Source organism: Gavia stellata, chromosome 21 (genome assembly GCF_030936135.1).
Source record: "Gavia stellata isolate bGavSte3 chromosome 21, bGavSte3.hap2, whole genome shotgun sequence".
Lineage (NCBI taxonomy): Eukaryota > Metazoa > Chordata > Aves > Gaviiformes > Gaviidae > Gavia > Gavia stellata.
The window spans coordinates 5,054,853-5,078,006 of NC_082614.1; the positions used below are offsets into that span (position 1 = coordinate 5,054,853).

General features: G+C 45.7%; 2 protein-coding genes across 2 annotated transcripts in view; both read left to right on the plus strand.

The window, feature by feature from the left end:
- The window catches only part of DEPDC5 (DEP domain containing 5, GATOR1 subcomplex subunit), a 46,681-nt gene extending 38,485 nt beyond the window's left edge, over nt 1-8,196 (plus strand). The window contains exons 39-43 of the mRNA XM_059827468.1: nt 2,925-3,094; nt 4,043-4,214; nt 5,352-5,412; nt 6,491-6,573; nt 7,450-8,196. Coding sequence (XP_059683451.1) covers nt 2,925-3,094; nt 4,043-4,214; nt 5,352-5,412; nt 6,491-6,573; nt 7,450-7,745 — 782 coding nt within the window. The 3' untranslated portion in view covers nt 7,746-8,196. The remainder of the gene's footprint in view (nt 1-2,924; nt 3,095-4,042; nt 4,215-5,351; nt 5,413-6,490; nt 6,574-7,449) is intronic.
- Nucleotides 8,197-10,203: 2,007 nt separating this feature from the next.
- Nucleotides 10,204-22,053, plus strand: ANHX (anomalous homeobox). Its single transcript, XM_059827732.1, has 8 exons — nt 10,204-10,578; nt 11,221-11,345; nt 11,563-11,686; nt 12,960-13,146; nt 13,626-13,758; nt 14,029-14,330; nt 18,639-18,726; nt 20,617-22,053. Exons 1-8 carry the CDS (start codon nt 10,330-10,332, stop codon nt 20,645-20,647), a joined length of 1,239 nt encoding a protein of 412 aa, XP_059683715.1. The 5' UTR covers nt 10,204-10,329; the 3' UTR covers nt 20,648-22,053.
- Nucleotides 22,054-23,154: the final 1,101 nt, after the last annotated feature.

Genomic DNA, 23,154 nt, shown 5'->3' on the forward strand with positions numbered 1-23,154 from the left:
GGAAAGTGTTAAGGATAGGAAGTCTGAATTAATGGTTAATTCACTGAAACCAACATATGCAGGGTATTTTTCCCTCTCACACAGTAAATCTGTTGCCATGGCTAGTATCCAACCTCATTAGCTCAATGATTGGCCAGAGCTGAAGCCTGAACGTAGGCTGGCATGAAAGTATTGTGAAGGCTGGAGGCACTTGGGCCGGATCCTGTTCCTGCTTTGATCTCTTACTCACTATTTAGCCCAAGAAAACCACTTCACTTTTCTATGTCGTCTTTTGTGAGATGAGAAGACTGAGACTCAGTAAGCTTGCACCTGGGGAAACAGGCAAAGAAAGAAGGGTGCTTTAGTGCCCCTCTCACCTTTTCTCTAACGCCAGCCAGGAAAGAGTGTATTCCCTCAGCATGTGATGTAGTTACACACCTGTGTAGCCCTCCTTTTATCATTTCAGTCAGAATTATGTCCATTCTGCTGTTTAACTAATTTGCAGTCCTTGGATGAAAGAAAAATGCCTTCAGATTGCTCACATGCAGTCTAGTTATTCCAGGAGTAATAGTTTCTTGGAGAAAAATCCAGTGTGGAACTTTTTTCTTGGAAGGGAACTAGTTTAATTGATGTTTCTATGCTGTCCCTCTTCTAAACAGTATTAAAAACCAAAACCTTACCAGTTCATCTGAGGCAAGGAGCTTTACTAAACCCAGATGACCTCTGGTCCACGTGACTTCATTTGTTCCTCTCTTGGCTTTGATTTGGTTGTGGTTTTTATTTCTTCCCCTCCCCACCTTCCCTAAATGTCAGGCTGTGACATAAAATTGCATGCAAGCATTGGGAGCTCTGGAACAAGCTCCATGTATCTCCAAAATCTTTATCCCTCCCAATTCCCCTATCACTTGGCCAGTGATTGTCCCCTTTCCCTTCCCAGTGGAAGTCTGACCTGTGATATACCTAATCTTGTCCCTTTTGATTTATAGCAATGCATGCACTGGCAATTGTAGTCATGTATGTAGTGTAGTCTGTGACTGGAGAATAACCTGCCTGCTCCTCTCCGATTTACACAATAAATCATTAGTTAAATACTCCATGGTACAAGACAATTGGGAAGCAGGTGAGTCCTCTTAAAATCACATCTACGGAAGCCAGAGTTTATTCTATTAAAACTAAGTTGGTTTTAATCTGAAGCTTCTGAATTCAGACACATGGATATTTCTCCTCAGTTTTTAAGGTCCTTTTGATTAGCTCACCTGGTTGGACTGTGTTCCTGTTACTTTACATGTGAATTACGCAACCAAGGTGGAGAGAGAAGCTCCAGCCCTAATGGGGAGTCTGCATTATCTGGAAAAAGGAGCAGTCTAAGGGAGCAGGGAGCTCATTCTTCATAGTGTGCCATTTTGGGCACGCTGGACGCTGGTGTTATCACTGACCTCTTAGCTAATGACCAACATCGACCTGACTGAGCCGCTTTCGCTTTACAGCTTTTGGGATGTTGTTTTCCAGCATACTTTGTTACAAAACTGGCACCGTAACCTTCTAACCACAAGCATTGCATTCACAGTGATACTGCACTGAAAAGGAGTAAGAAAAAGAAAATCACAAGGTGTTGGTCTGTCTGACAATACCAGACCAACTTAGAAATTGCAGATGATACATTTCCCAAAGACAAAAATGGATCTTATTTACAAAACAAAACTGGGTGATGTTCTTCCATTTTTATTGGGTTTTTTTTTTTTTTCCTGTTCCTAAGCTGCAGTAATAGCAATATAAAGGATTTTTTTATACCCTTGAAAACTGTCTCCAGCTAACTTGCAATAGAAGTGAAGGTGGGAACTTTCCATCTACCTTGAGGAAGAACTTCAACCATTTTTAAGCGACATTAAGCCATTAAATTATAAGGTCATGTAAAAGCTGATCATATGAAAGGGTGCACATCTTCCTCTACTTAAGAAGTAACAATATCCATCCCTTGTGCATGCAATAAAAAAAGGGGCAAAGGTGTTTCAATAGTACTATTGCAGCCCTTTGTTTTGTGTCAATTTTTAACATTATAGAAATGTTAAATTTATATATTTGCCTAAAGAAAAGTTGAAAGTGACAGCATGGTTCGTAGCAGGACTTTTGGTCTCAAAGTCAGGAGATCGGGGTTCTATCCCTGGCCTTGCAGTCTGCTGTATGACACCAGCCAGGTCACTTCTACTTCCTGTGCTTCTCTTCCTCTCTCGGCTGATACCTGACATTATCTTTCATGGGGATGCTGGCGTGGAGGGGACAAAGGGAGCTGGATCTTGGGCACTATCCCAGCACTTACTGCAAAGCAGTAGAAGGTATTGCAGTGATTGTAATGCTGCTGTGTGAGTCTTGGCTGACTTTTCATGCTTTTACAAAAACTGTTGGATGTGCAGTTTTAGCAATGCGGTAATGTGGGATATTGATATGGGGTTAAAGAAACAAGAAGTTTAACTTCTAATCTCCTTTAGCTGTGGGAAGTCCTGGAATGCTCCTGCCCTGTGTAACAGCACCCTGTTGTGATTTCTGGTGGGGGCATACAGAAATACTAAAACCAATTTGGAATGTCTTGGGTATGAAGGAGCTGATGTTGTCTAGCCATACTTAATGATGGCACCAGTCGCTTATTGATTAGCTGCTTGACTCTTGGTTCTGTCTCTTTATTGCAGCTGAAATGTCTTTGGCTGCTTGGGGAGGTAATTGTGTGGCACAGACCCCTGACATGAGTAATACTTCAGGTCTTTTTGTCTTTTATGATCTGGATGAGCAGCATTCTGGGACTATTCTGCTAGCCCAAAAATATTTAGGGAGGAGTGGGAGGACAAATTAATTTCAAATAGCTTGTCTTGTTTCTTGTGTTCTCTTCATCCTGTCTCCCACCTGCTCTTTAATGCATCTTTTAAATATACCCCCATTCCTTGGCTGCGTAGCTGCCACAGTGCCTGAGCAACGGACAGTGACGCTTGATGTGGATGTGAATAACCGCACTGACCGTTTGGAGTGGTGCAGTTGTTATTACCATGGCAATTTCTCCCTGAATGCTGCCTTTGAAATCAAGTTACACTGGATGGCAGTGACTGCAGCTGTTCTTTTTGAGATGGTAAGAGTCCTTGTGTTCTGGGTGGCCGCAGCGATGCCCGTCTGGCCTCTGTATCCCTTAGACTACTGGGAGCGTAGTCATGGGAGGTATTAGGAGAGAGATAGTGGGTTGGATCTGCCCTTATTTCCATAAGTAATTTTACTGGTGGTTGTTAGCATTGCTTCATCTGGTCATCATTTATCATGCTATCTATAGCCATTCTGTCTGCAGGATAGTGTTCTGCTTCTAGTGGGTTTCATGCACTGTATGCAGAGATCAGTACAGGTCAAGGTGATAAATTTAAGTCCCCCTTAGGCAAATCTTAAGCCCTGAACTGGGTCTTTGGAGAAGAATCTATTTCACATTGCATTCCTTCTATTCCCAAACCTGAAAACTTTAAATCTCAGTGGAATTGCTTTCATGACAGGGCTTTTCCAGGCAATGTGTTCTTCCTGTTCAGCAGTGCTTTTTAGCTTTTTTTTTTAACTTGCTGAAAACATCTTGAATTGAAAATGCAAGTGGTTTGTGTCACTTCTTAATTTTTAGATTTTTTGTTTTCCCTTTTGTAGCTTCTGTAAAACTCAAATTATTTAACACCAGGTTTTACCCCACCCAGCCAGATAGCACTAGGTGATTGGTTTTGCTTTTATTTAAAATCTATTGCACGGTTCCAGTAAAGCAGCAGTGCTTAGCCACTGATGATAAGTAGGCTGAATCGGTTCCTGAAAAATGTCCTATTTTTAAGTGCTTTATGATTGATGTGGCACTTAAAGGAAAGCCTGATGTCTTGTGCTTGTACTGCTTTGCTTACAAGAACGCTTGTGTGCTTGCCATGCAAAGCAAGCTGAGCCTGTGGAGAATTGAGCATGTCTGATCTATTCTCAGGGAATGAGTTGCTCCTATGCACGTTAAGTGCCCTTCTTCAGTTTGACATATGTCATATGATTCATTGTTTGAATCTTTTCTCAGGTTCAGGGTTGGCATCGGAAAGCCACGTCCTGTGGTTTCTTGCTAGTTCCAGTCTTGGAAGGCCCATTTGCGTTGCCCAGTTACTTATACGGAGACCCACTTCGAGCTCAGTTGTTCATCCCACTCAACGTTAGCTGCTTGTTGAAGGAGGGTAGTGAGCATTTGTTTGATGGTAAGGAATGTTCTTTGTTTTACCCCTTGGTGTACTTTTCTGCAAGCAGGTCCCTTCTGGCATGTAGCTGACATGAAGAACCTCATTCACCAGACATGCATTAGCTGGTTGAAGGGCCTGTTTTTACGTGTCAGCAGCCACCCTCAGGAAGGTGGTGCTCGGAGGAAGCTGTGCTGGCAGGCTAATCAGCATGCAACACTGTATGAAGTTGGCAGCAAGAAGTACCAAGGCACAGGGAAGGTGGTCTCCCCAGTGATCTTTGTTGCTGTAATGTTGCATACCCTTATAGAGCCTATATCAGGTAGTTATTCTGCCTGACGTGATGTTATACTGTAAGAGTCTATTTTGCTGGTAGACCCTGCCCACAGCTACTCTGCATTTGTATCCTGCGTTTGTTTATTCTCCCTCTCAGTGAGATTAGGCTTGCATGACTGCCATCTTCTTTTTTTGTTGTTGTTGCCATGGTTACGTTCACAGTAAGAGTGTTTGGACATGAGATTAAGAGATAGAAAGTGCAGTCTCCTTTTCTGCAATGTGACCTCACCCTTTTGAGTGATGCTGTTGTGGTAAGTCTCAGGCGGAAGCTCAAAGATCAGAGAACCCTGTCCCCATGCAGAGAAAGGCAAAATTGCATTGTGAGAAGGACTCTGTTTTAAAATAGTGAAGATGATAGTTTTCTTTATTTTTGTTAACCCTTAACCCAGTGTGTAGGTATAAATGTGAAACAATCAGTGACAAATCCATATGCTGTGAGGTCACTGTAGCCCCACTGACTTTGAACTAAGTATTTTCAGAGCACTCTGTGGTGATACACAGCAGCCCACTCTCCTTCCTTGCCCCCTCCCACACACCCCATTATGTTCCTCTCCTTCATCTCAAGACACACAAAAACTAAATTCAGGGATGAATCTGACACTGGAGTGTATAAGACACATCTCTAATAAGACGGCATTCAAGGGACAGCTGACAGAAAAAAGTGTGACTAAAAGAAATGGCTGGAAAAAACCAAGTGCACAGAGGTCTTCTGAAGAAAACTGAAGTCTTTATCGCAAACATGATAAAAAAGAATTCACTCTTCCAGTTACATAAACTTGAAGTGGCTTTACTAGGTAATTGTTACCTTTTTGTTTGTTTCAGGCTTCGAACCAGAAACATACTGGGACCGTATGCATCTCCTCCAGGAAGCAATAGCATACAGGTATGTACAGAGCAGAATGCCTGAAAGGTTCATATCTCCCTGGATAATGTAGGATGAAGACCTATGCTGAACAGTCACTCCTGAGTCACGTGGGTTCTATGCTATCTGCCTCTCTGAAGACTCCTTGCAGATTATTAGACTAAAAGTTGACTAGAATGCCTGGAGGTGGTTCTGTGGGTGCAAGGGACAAGTAGATAGTGTTTCAGCCTGTCACTCATTAGCAAACCATACTCTTCTCCTAGGGAGGGCATTGGCTTTGGAAGGTGCCCTGTTCTAAGTTAGAAGCAGATAGACTGTAAATAGATTTCTTTCTGAGAAGGGACAGTTACTTCCTTCATGTGTACTTAACACTCTTGAACTGGATGACAACCAATGATTGACAATAGGCGGGAGACCGGGATGTGAGCTGTACGTAGGAGCTTGGGCCCAGTTTGAGAAGGAATTGTTGGAAACTGAGTATTATCTAGGCCTTATCCCTTTGTCTGCTTGAGCTGCCAGTTTGTTTCATGGTGTTGCTGCCAAAGTCTTTTTCATGATAGAGAGACTGCCTTTTGTAATGGACTTTAGCTTGGAAATAAGCTTTCATTAACTTAGAAAGCAGAAGAGGAACAAGTATTCTCCAAACAGCAAAGAATTGTCAGGTGAGCTGCTTGAAGTTCTGTGTGGAATACTGCCCAGCATGAAAAAAATGATGTTACAGCTTGAAACATACCCAAGGAATGTCTGTCTTGACTATCGCTCTTCCCTCACTTGTGTGCAGCTGCCTCATTTTGTCAGGGACTGCTCAGTGCCCTCCCAAACTGAGCTACTGGTGCTCTTGTTTCCGGCACGAGTTAGGACAGAGATCAGTGTGGAGTTACAAGCTTTCACACTGTGTCTAGCATTGGCGGAGAATATTTGGAGCAGCTCAGCTCTCTTCATGCCTTTTCCCCTTGCCTTCAGGCCATAAGGAAAGGGAACCTTTGTGATAGTGGAAGGTTTTCCCTGGTGCCCCTGCCTTGGGCTGAAGGAATCCTAGCTGGAGTGGCTCATTTTTTTTTTTATTTTTTTTTAATTCCCCTGGCATTTGTTTCTCCAGATTTGGATTTGTGCAAGATAAATACTCGGCTTCTGCCTTCAACTTCCCAGCTGAGAACAAGCCCCAGTATATCCACGTCACAGGTGAGCAATATTTGGCAGGCATTGGAGCAAGGAGGAGGCTATTATAAACAAAAGAACCATTTTACATGCAGTTTGTGTTTTGTGTCAGTGATGTTGGTCCTCATTATGTCCCTACTCACATGACAAGTAGCTGTATCAGCCAACACAAACCAGAAAACTGGAGAGGCAGTAGGGGAAGCACAAAGTGTTGCTACTAATCAATGGTGTTGGTTTGAAATCTTGCTTTATAGTGTCTCTGAAACTTTTCTTTCCAGGAGATTGAGAAATAAAAAAAAAAAGGTAGCGCTTATTCTAAGTGCAGTATAGATAAATGTGTATCTAGAAGCCAGAAGGAAGGAAAGGTGTCGGGACAAGTCAGTGCTCTGTTCTCATGCTTAAGGTCAGTTGTAGATGCATCTCTACCCGTACACACTCTGTGGGAGATAGATAAAGCATTTAGGATCCACTTGCTCACATTATTATTCTTCATAAATGTTGGTGATCTATCAGCACTTCCAACTAAGCTCCATGCATGGCATATTACAGTAAAACAACTTAGTATGTTCAGAGGGGTTGCTGAGACATTAAGACAATGACAGGAAGAGAGATTTTGGAAAATTGCAGAAGAGAATGGAAATTGATGCAAAATTAGAAAGATGGATCAGAGCCTATGGCTTTGCTTCATTCCCATCTACCAAGAGAAAGGCAAGACTAAGTGTGCTCTCTCCCAGTGGTGTTATTTGCAGGAAGCGGTATGTAAAAGCGAAGGAGGAAAAGTGTATCCCATTTTATCTTGCTAAAAGGCAAATAAATGAAACTCAGTCCAGTTTCCTTTTTAGAATTTAACAAGTCAGCTACCAGTCTACCTAAGACTAAAGTCCTCTCTGTTTCCTCCAGGGACAGTGTTTTTGCAGCTACCATATTCCAAGCGGAAATTTTCTTGTGGGCAGCAGCGACGCCGGCGCAACTCCACTAGCTCCACCAACCAGAACATGTTTTGCGAAGAGCGCATTGGCTACAACTGGGCCTACAATACTATGCTGACAAAAACGTGGCGGTCCAGTGCCACTGGGGATGAGAAGTTTGCTGATCGGTTGCTGAAAGACTTTACAGACTTTTGCTGGAACAAAGATAGCCGGCTAGTTTTGTTCTGGACTGATTGTCTAGATAAGATGCATGCTAGTGCTCCATGAAATAGGGTTGTATCTCTTAGCGAGACAGCTAGAAACTTTACCTTGTGGCAAGGAAGTAGAGGTGAAGGATGACTGGAAAAGAGCCTCTCTGTTGGCTTCGTCTTGAGGCGCCAAGAGGGACCTGATCAATATTGCTGTTGATATTCAACAGAATTTGATTAAGCCCTTGGAAAAAGAATGAGCTCTTGGCTTGCCAGTATCTGTCACCTGACCTCAGCTTGGTTTCAAGTAGCTGCAGTCCTTGATTGCCAAAACTTCAGTTAGCGCAGAGGTAAAGGAGGGAGCGCGCAAATGGTTTTCAAGGGCAGTTAGATTCAGCACAGAGTGTGATGGTAGCAGCTTACCGTCACTGGAAATGATTGGTGCCGTTTGCATCTGATGTGCCTGGTGGCAGAATGCCTCTTTGCCTTTTGAGGTGTACCTGGTTGTGTGAATATGTAAGATAAAATGTGAGAGACATTTGTTAAATTTCATACATGTAAATAAGTAAAAAAGCAGAAAATCAAGAGACCTGATGTTTTGTTGTAACTCCAGACAGCAATACAGAATCAGGGAGTAAAGGAGAATAATTGCCAAAAGGAAATACTGCTTCTTATGTCCAGCATGATAATGAAATGCTCAAAGTTCCATGGTGGGCCTTTGTCCTTTAAGCATCCCGGACTTTCTGTCTCCAGCTCTGGATCTAGGGCCGTCTCATGCAGCAGGAGCAAGAAGCCAGTTACTGTCCTGCAAGGCCAGCATCCAAGCCTAAGAAGAAATCGAGGGCAACGGAACACAAGATGCTGCAGACTGGAGGAACAAGGAGGATTATGAGCAGATTTTTAGGATATGTCTGCATGCCATGAAACAAAGATGCCTACGCTCAAGTATGTAGTCTTTGTCTTTGCAGAGAAAGCTCACGTATGTGCATGGACTTGGCATGAGCTAGTTACTTTGAGTGTGGATTCAGGGTGGGTTCAGGACCTGCACCCGGTAGCGCTGTGCGTGGGGGGGCTGTTGACTCCTGCTGCGAGATCGTTACTCTTGTTATCTGTCCTTGCTAAATTGAACTCTGCCGAGGGCAGAGTTCACAGGGGTGTTCAGACCTGATTCAAGGAAAATCGTAGCTGCTTCAGTTTTATCCCCTAAGCTGAGTTGGGATGACTCATCTGTTATTAGACAGTGCCCACCTAGAAAAGGTGGGTTTGAGCTGCACGCCTCTTCATTCAGCTCATCTAAGTGCATCACAATTATCGGTGCACGTCTGATCCTCATTAACACCTTAAAACATACTCTCTACTATAAAAGCAACTTGCTGCCCTCTATTCTGCACAGTTTTACTATGAAAGGGGCAGTGCACGCAGCAGTTGCTTCGTCGAAGCAATTTAAGGGGGGCGGGGGCAGAGGGCAACACCCCGCCTGTGCAGGGGCCTGGAGGCCGGCAGCGGCTCCGCACCTGCAAACCGGCACCGCTTTTAAGGCTGCAGCGCTCTCTTCCCCGCGCCCGAGGCCCTGCGGAAGGGTGAGGTGTCGGCTGGCCGCAGGGCTGGGCTCGCGGCCGTGCGGGGCAGAGCCGGCTCCGCGCAGCGCTCCCCGTGCGCGCAGGATCCCGCGGAGCGCGCAGCCCGGCGCGGCCTTGCCCTGCGCTGCGGCGGGAGGGAGGGCGCCCTGCCCGCGTCCTGCCCGCGTCCTGCCCGCGTCCTGCCCGCGCCCTCCTCCGCGGCCCGGCGGCGCCGGCCATTCGCCGCGCGGAGGAAGGGGCCGGGGAGCCGCGGGCTCGGGCTCTGGCGCCGCGGGCTGCGCTCCCGCTGCCTCGGGAGGGGACGGGGCTGCCGGGGGGTCCCTGCTCCTCCGCCTCGCAGGTATCCAACAGCTCTTCCCCCGTTTGTCCTGGCCAGGGGTGGGGTGTCCCCGAAGGGACCTGCCGCGCACGGGGGCATCGCGCCGGCCTCGTTCCCCAGGAAAATGGGCGAAGAACAGCCCCGCCGATCGTTTGAGTTCCGCTTCGCTGTAACCGCCGTCTGCCCCTGGCCTGTCCCATGCCATTTGGGAGGAAAAAAACTCATTAATTTCACCTGAACGTCTCTGGGCTTAACGTTCTGGTAATTGTAACCTACAAGCTGCGGATGTAAAGCTTCATACCGTGATTTGGATATGGGGGTACCGGATCTGAACGGGAGCGGAGGCTCTGGGGGCACACGTGTGTGCCTGGGGTACTGCAGGGCTGCCAGCACCCCCAGTGCCCCCAGCCGCGCACACAGGCTGAGGCGGGGAAGGCTGGGGCCGGCCCGGTGTGTGGTTCCCCACGGCTGCCCTCCTGCTTTGGCCTCCTCCTTCAGTCTCCGAGTCTGGCCAGTTTAATCTGTCTTTGTGAGCTCAGTTTTCTCAGCTACAAACCTGGTGTGGCTTTAGCCTTTCAGGACTGCTTTAGGCCTAGTTTTATTTTAAGTGTTTTGAGGTCCTCAGGCTGCTTTTAACAGCACAGTGAGTTTTCTTTCCTTTTTTTAAAAAAAAGCAAACCATAGAAGCTAAAAATAGGAGATAGTTTTTATCTAACCACAACTTTTGTGCATTGCATAGCAAAGGCTTCCAACAGGACATAAGGATGAAGCGGTTCATGGCCATGTTAAACAGGAATAAAAACAAGGATCCCCCACCCACCAAGCTGCTGGATCTAGCAGGACAGCTTTGCCAGGACCTCCAGAACTCTTCTCCTAGTCTGGAGAAGCTGGTTGGGGCCATCATGGGATGCAAACACAAGATGTATTTTCTCACTAACATCCACATTGTCCGAGCTTGCGTGTTTGTTCATATCCGTAACGGGCAGCATGACACAGCCTGCAGACTCCTGGAGGTAGGGATGTGTTCTTTGTTTCTTTGCGGAGAGAAAAAGTAGTATTAGAAAAATAGTAGTTAGAGCTGTTAGTGCAGAGGTACCCAAACTGCAGCACGTGGAGCGTTTCCAGCTGGCGTATGGCAGTGGAAGGCGATACGCATGTGTTGGTTGACCTGATGCACAGGATAAAGCCTTTGCTACAGGCAGTACTGTTAATCAGCCAAGGGGAAGAAGGTACTTGGGTGATTATGGGGTTGGTTGTAGTTTGTGAAAGCAGGATTTTTGTTCTCTAGTGTGGTAGTTCCTGGAGTTTTTCACAAACTTAGGGCTCAGGACATAAAAGCCTTGGGGAGGCCAAGTTTAGAGGACTTGCCAGGATGGGAAGATATGAGGAAGGCTGGATGGCACCACTCAAGGTGAGGAATTTTGGCCTCTAGAGCTGGTAATGTAGCCCTTTTCACCAGGGGAAAAGAAGGAATTAGGCAGGCAACTCCTTGTGTATGTTAGAGAAGGTACAGCGAGCCATAGACTTGGATAATACTACCAGCTTTTTCAAACTAGTAGGAATCTCTAAGTTTCTAGTTGTTGAGGGTTTTCTCTTTTATAGGAGGCCTGACTGACTACCTGTGAAGGGTTTGCTTACATACCATTTTGTTTTAGTATTGCAAGGCAGAAGAGAAGGAGGAGCTGGTGCAACTTTGGCATGAGATTCACTACCGGAGGGTTATGGAGAAACACCACACGGATTTTCTGACACCACTGCAGAAATTCCGTTGCAGGAAGAGGTACCGCAGCATGGGGGAACCGAAATTTTTTTTCTCTGCTGTAGTTAGCAGATGCAGGGGTAGAGATGCAGAGGCTGGTTTTGCATCTCAAGATGACTGCTTCGTGGAGCTAGTTTTTTCTTGGCGTTTTGACCACTTGTGGCAATGTGAGAAAATTCCCATGAGTGTGAATGACTCTTTTTGGGTCCTTTTTAATCCTGTTTTCTCCTGTGTACAGGAATCCTCCACCTATTTCCCTTTGTCCTGAAGGTTTGAAGAATCGTAACTATTCAGATGAAGTACGCCAGCAACTGCACAGGTTTGCTGCAGAGGTGACAACAAATCCAAACAAGAAACAGCGGGTAGGGATATGCTACTTCCAATCAAGTCTCCTTGTCACAGAAAAGCAGAACTCTGCCATCAGGGTTCTATAACTGGTTTCATTCTAAATCCTTGTTTTCAGAAGCCCCAGTGGGGGTGGGATTCCCATATTTGATCTTTCCTAAAGGTTTCCTTAAAAGATCATCAAGTTCATGCTAAGTAATTTCATTTGCTTTGGACAAAAAGATTAGGGGAAATAAGTTCCTCACGGGGCTTTTAACAGTTCTAATTTTGTGGTGATTGAGCATAGGCAGCGAAACAACCATCACTCAGAAGAGCTGTATTACAGTGATAAATAGTTCTGACTTGACTGAGTTATAGCCTGTATAAAATTGCACTTTGCTTACCAGAATATATTTTGTACTGACTTATCACATTAAGTTCACAGAATTTGAAAACATGATAGGCTGTGTTGATGTATGCATGTATCTACCTTATTTGGACAGGGACAAATTTGTAATGAAAGTGACATGTGAATTAATTCAGTAATCCTTGTTGATTACTACCGTGCAAGGTGAAGGCTTCAGACTTTAAAGCCTACCTTTGTGGTGCTCAATTTTTCCAGCGCCCTTCTCCTGTGAGGCAGGAGGGCCTGGTGAATAGTTCTGCAGTGTGAAGATTGTTTATTTCTTACCCTTTTCACAAAGCAGCAACAACTTCCAAATTTTCATTTTAAAAAACCAATCTGAATTGGGAGCATAATGAAGTTGCATAATTAAGTCCTCAAAGGTCAGGATATGATGATCACTTATGCATTTGTTTCCCAATACATTTTTCACTTATGTGATATCATTATTTAACAGTTTAATACAGCAGAAATTTTTCTGTGAACGTGATACAGATGTTTATACTGCTCACAGTTTGTGAAAACTATTTAATGTGGTAAATGCATTAGTGTTTATCCTGTCAGTGTTATGTTAGTGATGTAAAGCTGTCATTCTGTGGGAAAAGCGTGCTTTCATGAGGTTTTACATTTAAATATAGCAATATAAAATAGCAGTATATGGTTTCCTTTAGCAAACAAATTGACTAGGGGAGCAGGGTGGAATGTGTGTTTTCCAGCAACTCTTTTGAGTTTATAAATTGGTCTCCTCAATGGGATCTACATAGGCTTATTGGAGACGTAGTGAACAAATGTCTCTGGGTTTGAAAGCTCTTTTGCTGGGCTGCTTTTGGAACTGAAGGGAAAAGCCTGATTATTTGGACATGGTTTATTATTTTTCCCTTGATCTCTCCCTACATCTGGGTTTGCAGGAGGGATTGGCTCGGGACATGAACCTGCAGCCAACTCAGGTCTATAATTGGTTTGCAAATTATCGAAGACGTCAAAAATCCTGCCTCCCTCGTATGGAAAAGCTCAACAACTCTTGTCCTGAGAGGGCTTTGGCTTACCACACAAAGGAGCAGCAGGATAAAGGATTGTATACTCCACAAACTGCAGGTTCGTCTCTTCCTAATGGGCTTAGGATATGGTCCAGAGAGGTTAAAAACAGTTGTAAATTCCCTCAGGAAAGGAAGGATATTCCTTCTCCAGAACAGCATCTATATGCTGATGGATCAAGTGGACATTGGAGGACTCTACTTCAGTGGAGTGCCTCATTGTTTGGCTGGAGGCTGTCACTCTGTAGAAGGAGAAAAGCTAAGGCCTGTGCAAGGACAGGTGAAAAGAGATGTCCATCTCAGAGGGGGCATCAGATGAAAGCAAATACATGGGAGGCAGCAGGTTTTAGCTCTCAGATTCTGAGATCAGGGCAGTACTCCAGTAAAACCCAGTATTTCCATGCCCCTTCACAGAATCTTGACCAAACTTCAGTCACGGGGAATAAGAGGGTCTTGCTGCATTTGGCAAATTAGGCTTGTTTCATTGCTTTTTGGAGTAACCATTAGTGTTCCTTCACCTGCCTGGCCTGCATTTTTCAGATGGATCTTGTGTAGGCATCGGCTCTGAGCAAATGGAGATAACCCTCATGCCCTGTGACCCAGGGTGGGAGCAGTCAGCTGCAGATCTGGATAAGCCTCCTGAAGGAACTTATTTAAAGATGCTGGAATCCAGGTGATGTATGAAAAAGTCTTTACAGTGACAGTTCGGAGATGAACTTTTAAACTTGTTCGTGGAACTGACTTTCATGTCAGTTCCCAGGGGACATCACTTAGGAGTCGTGACTCCATAGATGGGAATGGTCCGTGCCCAGCGTCAGGCAGTCAGAGCATCTAGCAGTGCATCTCCCAACTGCCAAGGGCAGGATTCAAAGGTTTAGCTGGAGGGTCCCCCCCTCTTTGCAAAGCAATATGTCTGGCTGATTTATTTTCTCCATCATTACAGCTTTATGCAGAGCAGTGAGCTGTATGAAGCAAGGACAAGCAAGCCTTTGTTGACCACTCACAACACTGAACAACCTGTAGCTTTTTGCACTGAGGCTATGCTGGAACCAGGAACCTGCTTTAACTCTCCTGTCCTGCAGCCCAGAGAAGTAGCAAGCAGTACTGATGCCAGCCCACAGCTGGACAACTTTGTCCTGTGCTCTTGCGGGTCCCTAACCTTCCCAGATGAACGGCTGGCCATGTGGCAGACCCCTTCCAGCACCAGAGGAGTCTCTGGCTCCATGTGGACCCCAAGTATAGAAGGTTGGTAAAACTGCACCTAGATAGTTGACCTTAAGAGTTTTTGAGCTTCTTTTCCCTTTGTTGTAAACACTCTTGCACACTTACGTGTCTTTCTGATGCCATGACAGCTGGGAGCAGGGCTTATCTTGAGCTCTGGAGTTCTGCTCCCATAGTAGCTCAATGAGAAAATCTGTTGATTTAAGGTGTTGAAGCAGACATTCTTACTTACTCTTTTGCTTAAACTGTAACTCCTTTCATAAGATAGTACTTTTCCAGCAAGGTGAATTCCTTTTAGCATTTCCATTGGAAGAGTCCCTTCAGATGTTGTCTGCTCACCTTGTCAGTTTGCAAGCTTCTGGGTTTTTAAATGCCTGTCATTCTTAAGAGATTGCCTGAGCAGAGGCTGGGAACTTAACTGTGACATGGTGCTCATCTTCAGCAACACATTCTCACTTTTCTTTCTCCTTCCTGCTATTCTTTCTCTCTCCCTCTCTCTTTCCTACCTGTCCAGTCTTGTTCAGCAGTCCCACCATCTCTTTTCTCCTCCCTGTTCTTCAGAATAGCCTTGATAGGATATGTAAGTGATGTCCACCTGCTTTTGCTGTAGGTCTACAGAACAGAAAGTGCTGTGACTGCCATTCACCCAGCCTCTGGTGAATGTGGAGCAAGGAGGGGAGGAATAGCTGGGTCAGAGGTTGGGGTCATAGTATCTGAAATTGTCTTTAATGCAAGCATTTATTTCGGCAGGTATCAGAGCTCCCTTGAGCAGAGTCCCTCAAGGTGGCTGTATTGAGGCCAGTTCAGGAAGAATCATTCAGCAGTCAGATTTAGAGGTTGAAAGCTTCATCCTTAGAGAAGGACAGCTAGGGACCCTGGAATCTGTTCTTCCCCACAGGTAAAGGGAGCGGAAAGCACAGAGCTTCTTAAAGGCAGGAGTAACAATGATGCTGTGGGTCTAGTCTTGTCCCGATCCCCCTGCTGAAGAGGGCTGCAGAAAGAGTGTAGTGATGCATCTCATTCCAGGGGCCTGACTCTCCTTGTGTCCATCATATTTTGAAGATACTTATATTTGTGCACTGGAAATGGGAAATGCTGTATAAGTGTATACGTGTTTTACGGTGGTGGCACAAAGGAGATTTGGGACCAGTCTCATCAGAAAAGATTTGAACTCCTCTCTTTAAAGCAGGTTGAGCTTCTAAGCTATTTGGCTGTTTTTCTTTCAGTGAGAGCTGATTCTGTGGGCTGGGTTGGTAGGGCCCATATTTAATCCTAAAATAGTTTTTGTAGCTTCATAACCTCGTGACAAGATTATTCCATAGTGCAAGCTTTCCAAATTGGAAGACAGAAAGACAGGCACTGTTCTGTCTTTCTGTTTTCCACCTGTATCAAATGTTTCAGACTGCAGGTTTTCTCTGGGACTTGCGATAAATTCACAGAATGCAAAACAACAAAAATTCACGTCATCTTCCATATGTTATACAACTTCCATAATCTTACATAAAAATAAACACTGCCAAACAGACATTACGAGGTTCCTTTAATTTACTGATCTGCAAGACAGAACAGGAGCAGTAGCCCCATTTCATAACCCTTCTGCTTGACACTGTCCAGCATTTGTGCTAGCATGACACTGTCAATAATATGTCAGAGGTAGGTAGAAGCAGTTTTATTCCCACTTTATAGATGAGGAAGCAGAGGCACGGAGAGGCTTTGTGGCTTGTCAAGCAACAAGGGAAGGCAGTAATTCACTGGAGATAATGATCAATGGGTTTTTGCCTCCCAGTTCCCTGCTAAAAACATTTCTGCCTTTTACCCCTGTTTCCCAGTTGGCTGGGTGCCTACAGTTGTTCACATTTGTGTCAGACTCCCTGCTCTGAATTGCTGGGGAGAACCCAGGTCTGGGCATTGTAAACCCACCTCAGTCTGTGTTTTAGGATTCACAGTTTTGAACAGTGGCTAAAGATCACGAAAGATCGGTGAGGCTTGCTGGCAATATTTTGGCTGGATTTAAAATTGCATGTTCTGCCTCTAGAGTGAGCTCATGTTTATTTTTGAAGTATGTTCCGCCAGTAGAAGAAATCTATGGTGAATGTCTCCTTGTTGGGTATGTCAGTTGTGCCAGGAATCCACACACCCATTATCGTATTCCTGGCAGGGGCAGGACTTGCTGCTTCATTGACACCTTCTGGCGAGGATACAGTTATTTGAACTCTATTCATAAACCCTGTTTAGTGGCCTGGTCCAGCTCCCCCCAAACCTTGAACTCCCCAAAATGCCATGAATGCTATGGAACAGCAATCTCTTCAGAAATGAGTGATGCTTAGGCTGCAATTTCATCTTGGCCTTTTTGCAACTTCTCTCTAGAGAGCCAGGAGACCTTGCGTGGGTAGCCTTGGGTAAGATCACCGCTCGGTGAATGGCAGTGAATAAGGATCGCCTTTGTTATCAGGCAGAGCCCTCGAACAGAGTTACGGGATTAGAGAGACGTATTGTGTCACCAGAGTAATCTTTAGCAATAATGTTGCAATAAGCATCACTCATCTGGGGGCTCATGAAGGAGTCAACTGCTTCAACTGTAAGGCAAATGAGTGTTGCTGTCCTGGAAAGACGTCAGTGAAGTCATCCCTGCTTTACACATAAGAGTAAAGCACAGAGAAGGAAATTATTTATCCAAGGTCGCCCACCTGGGGTGGACTTAGTGTTATGCTCTCACTGCCTTGCCAGCACTTGTGGCTCCCTGCTTTGTAAGTGTAGGGGTAGAGCTACAAGTCAGCCAAAGGACCCTTAATCTGCTTGTCTCATTTTTAAAGGTGCTCACCTGGAAGGGATTTGGCCTGAAAGCTTATTAGAATGATTCCAGTTGATTTCTTTCATGGGCTTTTTACAGTTGGTCCTACGCACTTGGGCTGTATCCAAACCTCTTATGATCTACAGGGCTGTGAGGTGGGAGTGTGAGGGGGAACCAGGCTGGAAGTTGACTGTCTCCATCTGCTCCTGCTGCCTGGCAGGAGAGTTTGATCCAGCTAGCGAACTGGCAGTCCCTGTGGGACACCAAACAGATGCTCGCCGTTAGAGATAGTGGTGGTGTATCCTCTTCACTCCTCGAGTTGGGACAGGTGGAATGTAGCCCAGCTACAGTCCATGCAGAATATAACTCTCTCGTGCCTCACATTTCAAACAGAAGAGCACGCTTAACTCTTTGGAGAAAGACAGACTGCATTTATCAGCCAGCATATTGATTTAGAAAACATTGGTGCTGAGACGTTCGTTGCAGCTTACCGCTTCTGCCTGCATTTTTGGGATTCCAGCTCAGAGTGGTAGGAATCCTCCTGCTGTTAGGCTCTCCCCTCCAGATAACCCAGCACCCCGATGCTGGCAGGCAGCAAGTTCAAAATGCACAAAAGGAGGCTACTTTTTGGCATGTTGCATAATTAAATTGCAGAATTTGTTGCTAAGGGCATCGTGCATGTCAGTGTAAGTGGGCTATGAAAAAGGATGAGACATTCTTGGGGGGGCAAGGCATTGAGTTCGTTTGTCATTAGTACATGTAATTGCCTGAATGCAGCCTCCAGCAGAGGAGTCCCAAGACTGATTGCTGCAACCCGGGGGGCATTCCAAGGAAGGGCAACTTGACACTTGCCCTGTTTCCTCTACTTTTCTCCTATGCTCTATTGGCACCTTTCATCTGGCCTGTATGGCCATTCATACCCTGCACTATTCCTGGGAGTGGCATGGGCAGTGTTGCTGGAGTATAGATACTTTTGAGTTGGTGATGAAGGGAGAGAACATCCCATCATCAAGTACCCAGTGTCTCCTACCTGACGCAGTGCCCGCAGACTGTGACCTCTTTCGAGAGGTTGGCAGAGCCCCCACGGGAGGAGTGGATGGGGAAGCCATGTCCCCAGACTCTCCACTGTCGACCTTGAAAAGCTATAGTAGAATTGTAGCCAATGTTGTGGCTATGTCTAAAGCCACATGTTTATGTGTTTTGACTCTTAAGATCTGTGTTTTTAAAATATGTTCCAGGAAAGAGACATTTTGGTAGACATCTCCTTGTTTGTGGAGTGTTCTAGGGGCATAAGGAAAGTTGCAAATCGAGATGTCATTCCTGTGTACTGCTCCTGATCCAGCAAGTCCTCCCAGTGCAGAATCTGTATTTTCAGGCCTTAACAATTTGGAGAAATGGGGGCAGGTTTGTAGGCAACTTAACAGAATTCTGTTGAATGAATAGTCTTGCCAGCAGCCCCTCTTGACCTGCTGCGAAATAGTACAGTAAGTGGTGAGTAGAGCATAAATACAAATGCATTTGTATATCATATTTTCTTCCAGTTCCTGTCAGACTGTGTTTGGCAAGCCTCAGTGCCCACCTGTTTCTGCACCCTGCATGGAAGAAAGCCAAGCCTTGGGACAAAGCCAGGTAAGAGAACACACCTAATGTTCAGGGAAAGGAGCTTAGCCCTATACACACTATCCAGCTGTAGCCCTCACACAGGAGATGTGAAATCTCACATAATATTTAGTATGAAACATGTTTGATCTAAGCATACCTTTTGGAATCCAGTTCAGAGCAAGCTGGGCATTCCCTGGGTAGCATCCAGCAGATGCTAGGAGGAGAGGTGTTTTCGTTGGTGTTTCCACTTGGATTGCTTATTCAGACCCTAATTTTACTAAACGTGTCATTGAAATGATGGCCAAAGCAACCTGTGCAGATCCAATGTGTCATTTAAATTTTGAGCAATGGAGGGCTCACCTAGTGCTGTGGAAAGATGACAGGAAGATGGCTGCTTGAGGGTTCTCCCCTCTGAGGGCTTCTGCAGAATTTGACTCTGTTCTCTGACCTTTTAAAATCTTTCATGTAATTTTTGTTTCCAAGTCTGTGTTAATTGCTGAGGAAAAGGGATATTGCACTGTTCTGAGATGGCTGATATCAGTGTACAGAGCAGTGTTATTACAGGAAGTGATAAAAGAAGGTACTTCCATGATCTAGATGCAGTCTGCATGCCTTACTTAAGTGATTTTAAGGCCATAGAGAATAGAAGTTAGAAATCTGGTGCTTTCAGGGCAATGGGAGCACATCTATGAATTAAATGTTACTTAGAAATAGGACCCAGGAAAACCCTATCTAAACTGTACCTTGAGTTGGTTTTCGGCTTCACATGTGTGGGTCTACCAGTCAGTTAGCATCCATTTCTGTTTCTTTTGCAATGTAAGCTGCTGGAGAAAACCTTTTTGAAAGAGATTTTGAAAAGCAGGAGACCATATCTGCTGGCCTCATTATGGGAACCGGCTGCAGCTCTGAGGGCAGTAACAGAACCTCTTTTGAGCCTTTGAAAGCATCAATATAAAGATCTGTATCTTGGAAAGTGGCCTTTTTACCAGCCATAATGTGAGCCAGATGAGTAGGAAAGCTTTGGGCATTAATAATGAATGAGCCTTTTCTAAGATTTCCAGAGCATGCAGTCTGTAGCTAGAGGTTTTTATCTTGCTATTTTGCATTCTTGCACTGATTTTGCAATGGTATAGAAACGTGACACTCAGTGCAATGTGGGCTGTCTGCAGATGTCAAAAAGGGACATCTTCAAATCTTTGTAACAATTACTCAGTTCAGGAATTCAGAAAATCAATTTTTGCATATTTTAATGTGTACTGTAGGAAAAGGAAGAGCTTGAATGGGTAAATGATTTTACAGCTTTCTAGACTTCCTGGACACTCTGTTTCTTGCTGAATCAGGTTGCCCTGGGCTTGTTGCAGGAATATGCAGATGTTTGGTTCCTGTGTCTGAACCACAGGGGTGCAGATGTACGCTTCCTTTAGTCCACATGTGACTTTCAATTTGCTTTTCATAGGTCATGCATCCCCTGAGAGCCAAAATGAGAGTAAAACAAAACAAGCAAACAAACAAACAAAAGTTAATTAATTTTGGAGACATTTCTTTCTTTCCCTGAACAGAGCTCCCTTGTTCAGGTGATCACTCCTTGATTATTTCATCCTGGTCTTACCCTCTGTCATTTACTTGCTTTTATAGGAGCCAATGCCTTGGGCAAAGGGATGGGAATTGGTCTTCTCTGAAGTACTAAGAGTTGAATTGTGCACGGATTACACTTGTCATTTTTACACCCACACCCTGAACTTAGAGGGCAACAAGGACTTTGCCACTTCATGCGCACAGCCCTCACCACTGACATTCCCTCCCACTGCACAGTCTCGAGCTACTGTACGTCTGCCCAAAGGAGCTCTTCCACCGTGCGCAATGGCATCATTAAAGATCGTATGTGGTGATGCTTTGATTCCTTTCTGTGTCTTTCAGGTCCTGGAGGATCCAGTTGGTGACCCATTAACCAACGACACGTTCTGGGCAGCATGGCTGCTCTTTGAATTCTCAGCCGGGGGACGAATGTGACCTGCCTGCAGATATGCTCAATGTGGTCTGCACTTCCCCAGGAAACACCCCATCCTTTCCGTGTGGTGTTTTTTTTTTTTTAATTTAAAGAATGAGGGGTTTGACATGGAGATGAATAGAGAGAGTGAGATAGGGGGATGAAGGCTTTTTCTAATAGTTACAAAGTTTGTTTTAGTTACAGTTAAGAATTTTGCAAAGGATAGAAGAAACCAAAGGTACATTGTGGATTGTAGGCTTTTACTGGAGCAGTCTGAAGCTGCAGCATAGATGCTAAAAATACCAAGTCACTAGTTCTGTGGCAGTTACATATTTCTACCCATGGCACTGGTCAGATCTGAGTCCTTCATTACATCATGAAGGTAAATGAAGCTCCTGTACTCAAAAAGAGTTAAATTTAGTTACATTGCCTAGCAGTGGATATTGGATAACTTTTTCTCAGGGCTGGAAAATAAGGTCTCAGCTAAGTGCTGGTACAATACTGCTATTTCTCATCTCTGTATTTCTGTTGTACTGCTGGGTGTAACTTCCGAAGTGTTCCATACTCCGTAGTGTCACAGATGATACAAACTGGAGCATGGCAGGATTTTCAGTGCTAAAGTCAATGTTCTTACAGGATTGGGGAGGGCATACCAGTGTGTCAGTATTTAATACTACCTGTATCTCAGATTGCCCAGGAGAGAAAGATGAATGGAGGAGGTGGGAGCTGCTGAACCCTCTTGATCCTTTTTCAGCCCCCGGATCTGGGTGGACTGAAACTGCCAAGGCAATTGTGTCACCCTTCAGGTGGTCTGCGGCAGTCTGACACCAGGCAGCGGCAGGCGAGCACATCCTATTCGGACGAGTGCCCTGCGGAGCAGTGTGAGTTGTGCAGACTCGGTTTCCTACACACCGTGGTACGTGTGGGGCTAATACTCTATTTGGCTGAAGGCTGCTCACTCCGCGGGGGTAAGCTGTTTCACCGCAGCTCTCCTGGGGAGCGTGCGCAGCTCTGTTCCTGTTGCCCAGTACTTTTCCTTATTTAACCCAGCCGCAAGGCCGCCTGTTACACTCCTCCATCTCGCGCTGCTCACAGATCAGGAGCCCCGTTTCCTTCCTTTCTTTGGAGACTAAAAAGCAGAATTGTGTATGAGTATTAGGGCATGAGCAGCAAAGCAGACCCTTGACGCAGGTTTAAAACCAATGCTGCAAGTCATTGGGCAGTGTTCGGGTATTTTCCCTAAGTATTACTGCTGGTTTTTAAATCTGTATTGCAAAAGGGGTAATCCTTGCCAAACTCCAGCCCGGAGATACACAAAGTGTACATGGCTCCAGTACCTTTTGTAGTGAAGTTAGCAAATAAAGGTTATGAATGACTCTTTCTCCAGGGTTCTTTTGTCAAGGTAAGGGTGTGAAGTGATTCATACACAGTATTTAATGATAGATATTAAAACCCTGGCGCCAGCTGCCTGGGTCCGCTTGTGTGTGTTGAGACCCTGATACTCCATTGTGGTGGATCTCACTTGGAAGGCCATTTTCTTGTTCTTGGAGGTTTCGTCTCCAAAACAGCGGTGTGTGGAAGGGTTATGCACACGTTTACGTTTATTTCCTTCAGCAACGGGGCCGGGGGTGAATCCGAGCTGGCGCGCAGGGAGGAAAGGCGCCGGGCGACCGCGGCCCTCCCAGAAACCCGTGAGGGACGGCTCCGCCTGCTCCTACCAGCCCCGCTCCGCCGCTGCGAAAGGAGCTCTTCCCGCCGCCCAGCCGCTACGGCGGCCCCGCGCCCCCTTCCTGCTTCCTCCCCATTGGTCCGTCGCGCCTCCGCGCAGGTAGCAACAGCGACAAATATATCCTGCCGCCCCCTGATTGGCCACCGCCTCCCGCCGAGCCATAGCAACAGCGGAGCGGGCGCGCGGCGCCTGAGGAGGCGCGCGGCGACCGTTGGCGGCCCGCGCGGTGTGAGGAGGGGCGGCGAGCGCGGCAGCCTCGGCTGAGGGAGCCTCGGGGCTCTGCGGGAGAGGGGAGAAAAGTAACCCTTCAGATGCAGGAGCCATCTGTACCCGGCACTGCCGCTGCTGACGGTCGGCGAAAGGTACCGCGATCCCAGCCACGCTGCGTAAAATCCGTTCACGAGGCATTTGTGCTTAGGTGGGCCAGTGCTGCGTCTTCTCTGTGGCCTGTGGTGGAAAGAAAACAACACTGTTCGTGCACCAAGTAGTGAAACGGCTTTAATGCAGAAGCAGCAGCCCAACAGCAAAATTCACACTGGGTCTTGATACATTTTTGTATGAGATCCCGAATAAGGTACTTTAATTCTCATCTCTAATGATATGTTATGTCTCTATGACTACCGTGATTGAGCTAGTCAATGGTATGTAATACATGTGGATGAAAGCCAGGGTGGCTATGTTTCCCTGCTGTTGAAGATTGATATATTGGGGTGAAGAGGAATGATGCCTCTCTTAAAAT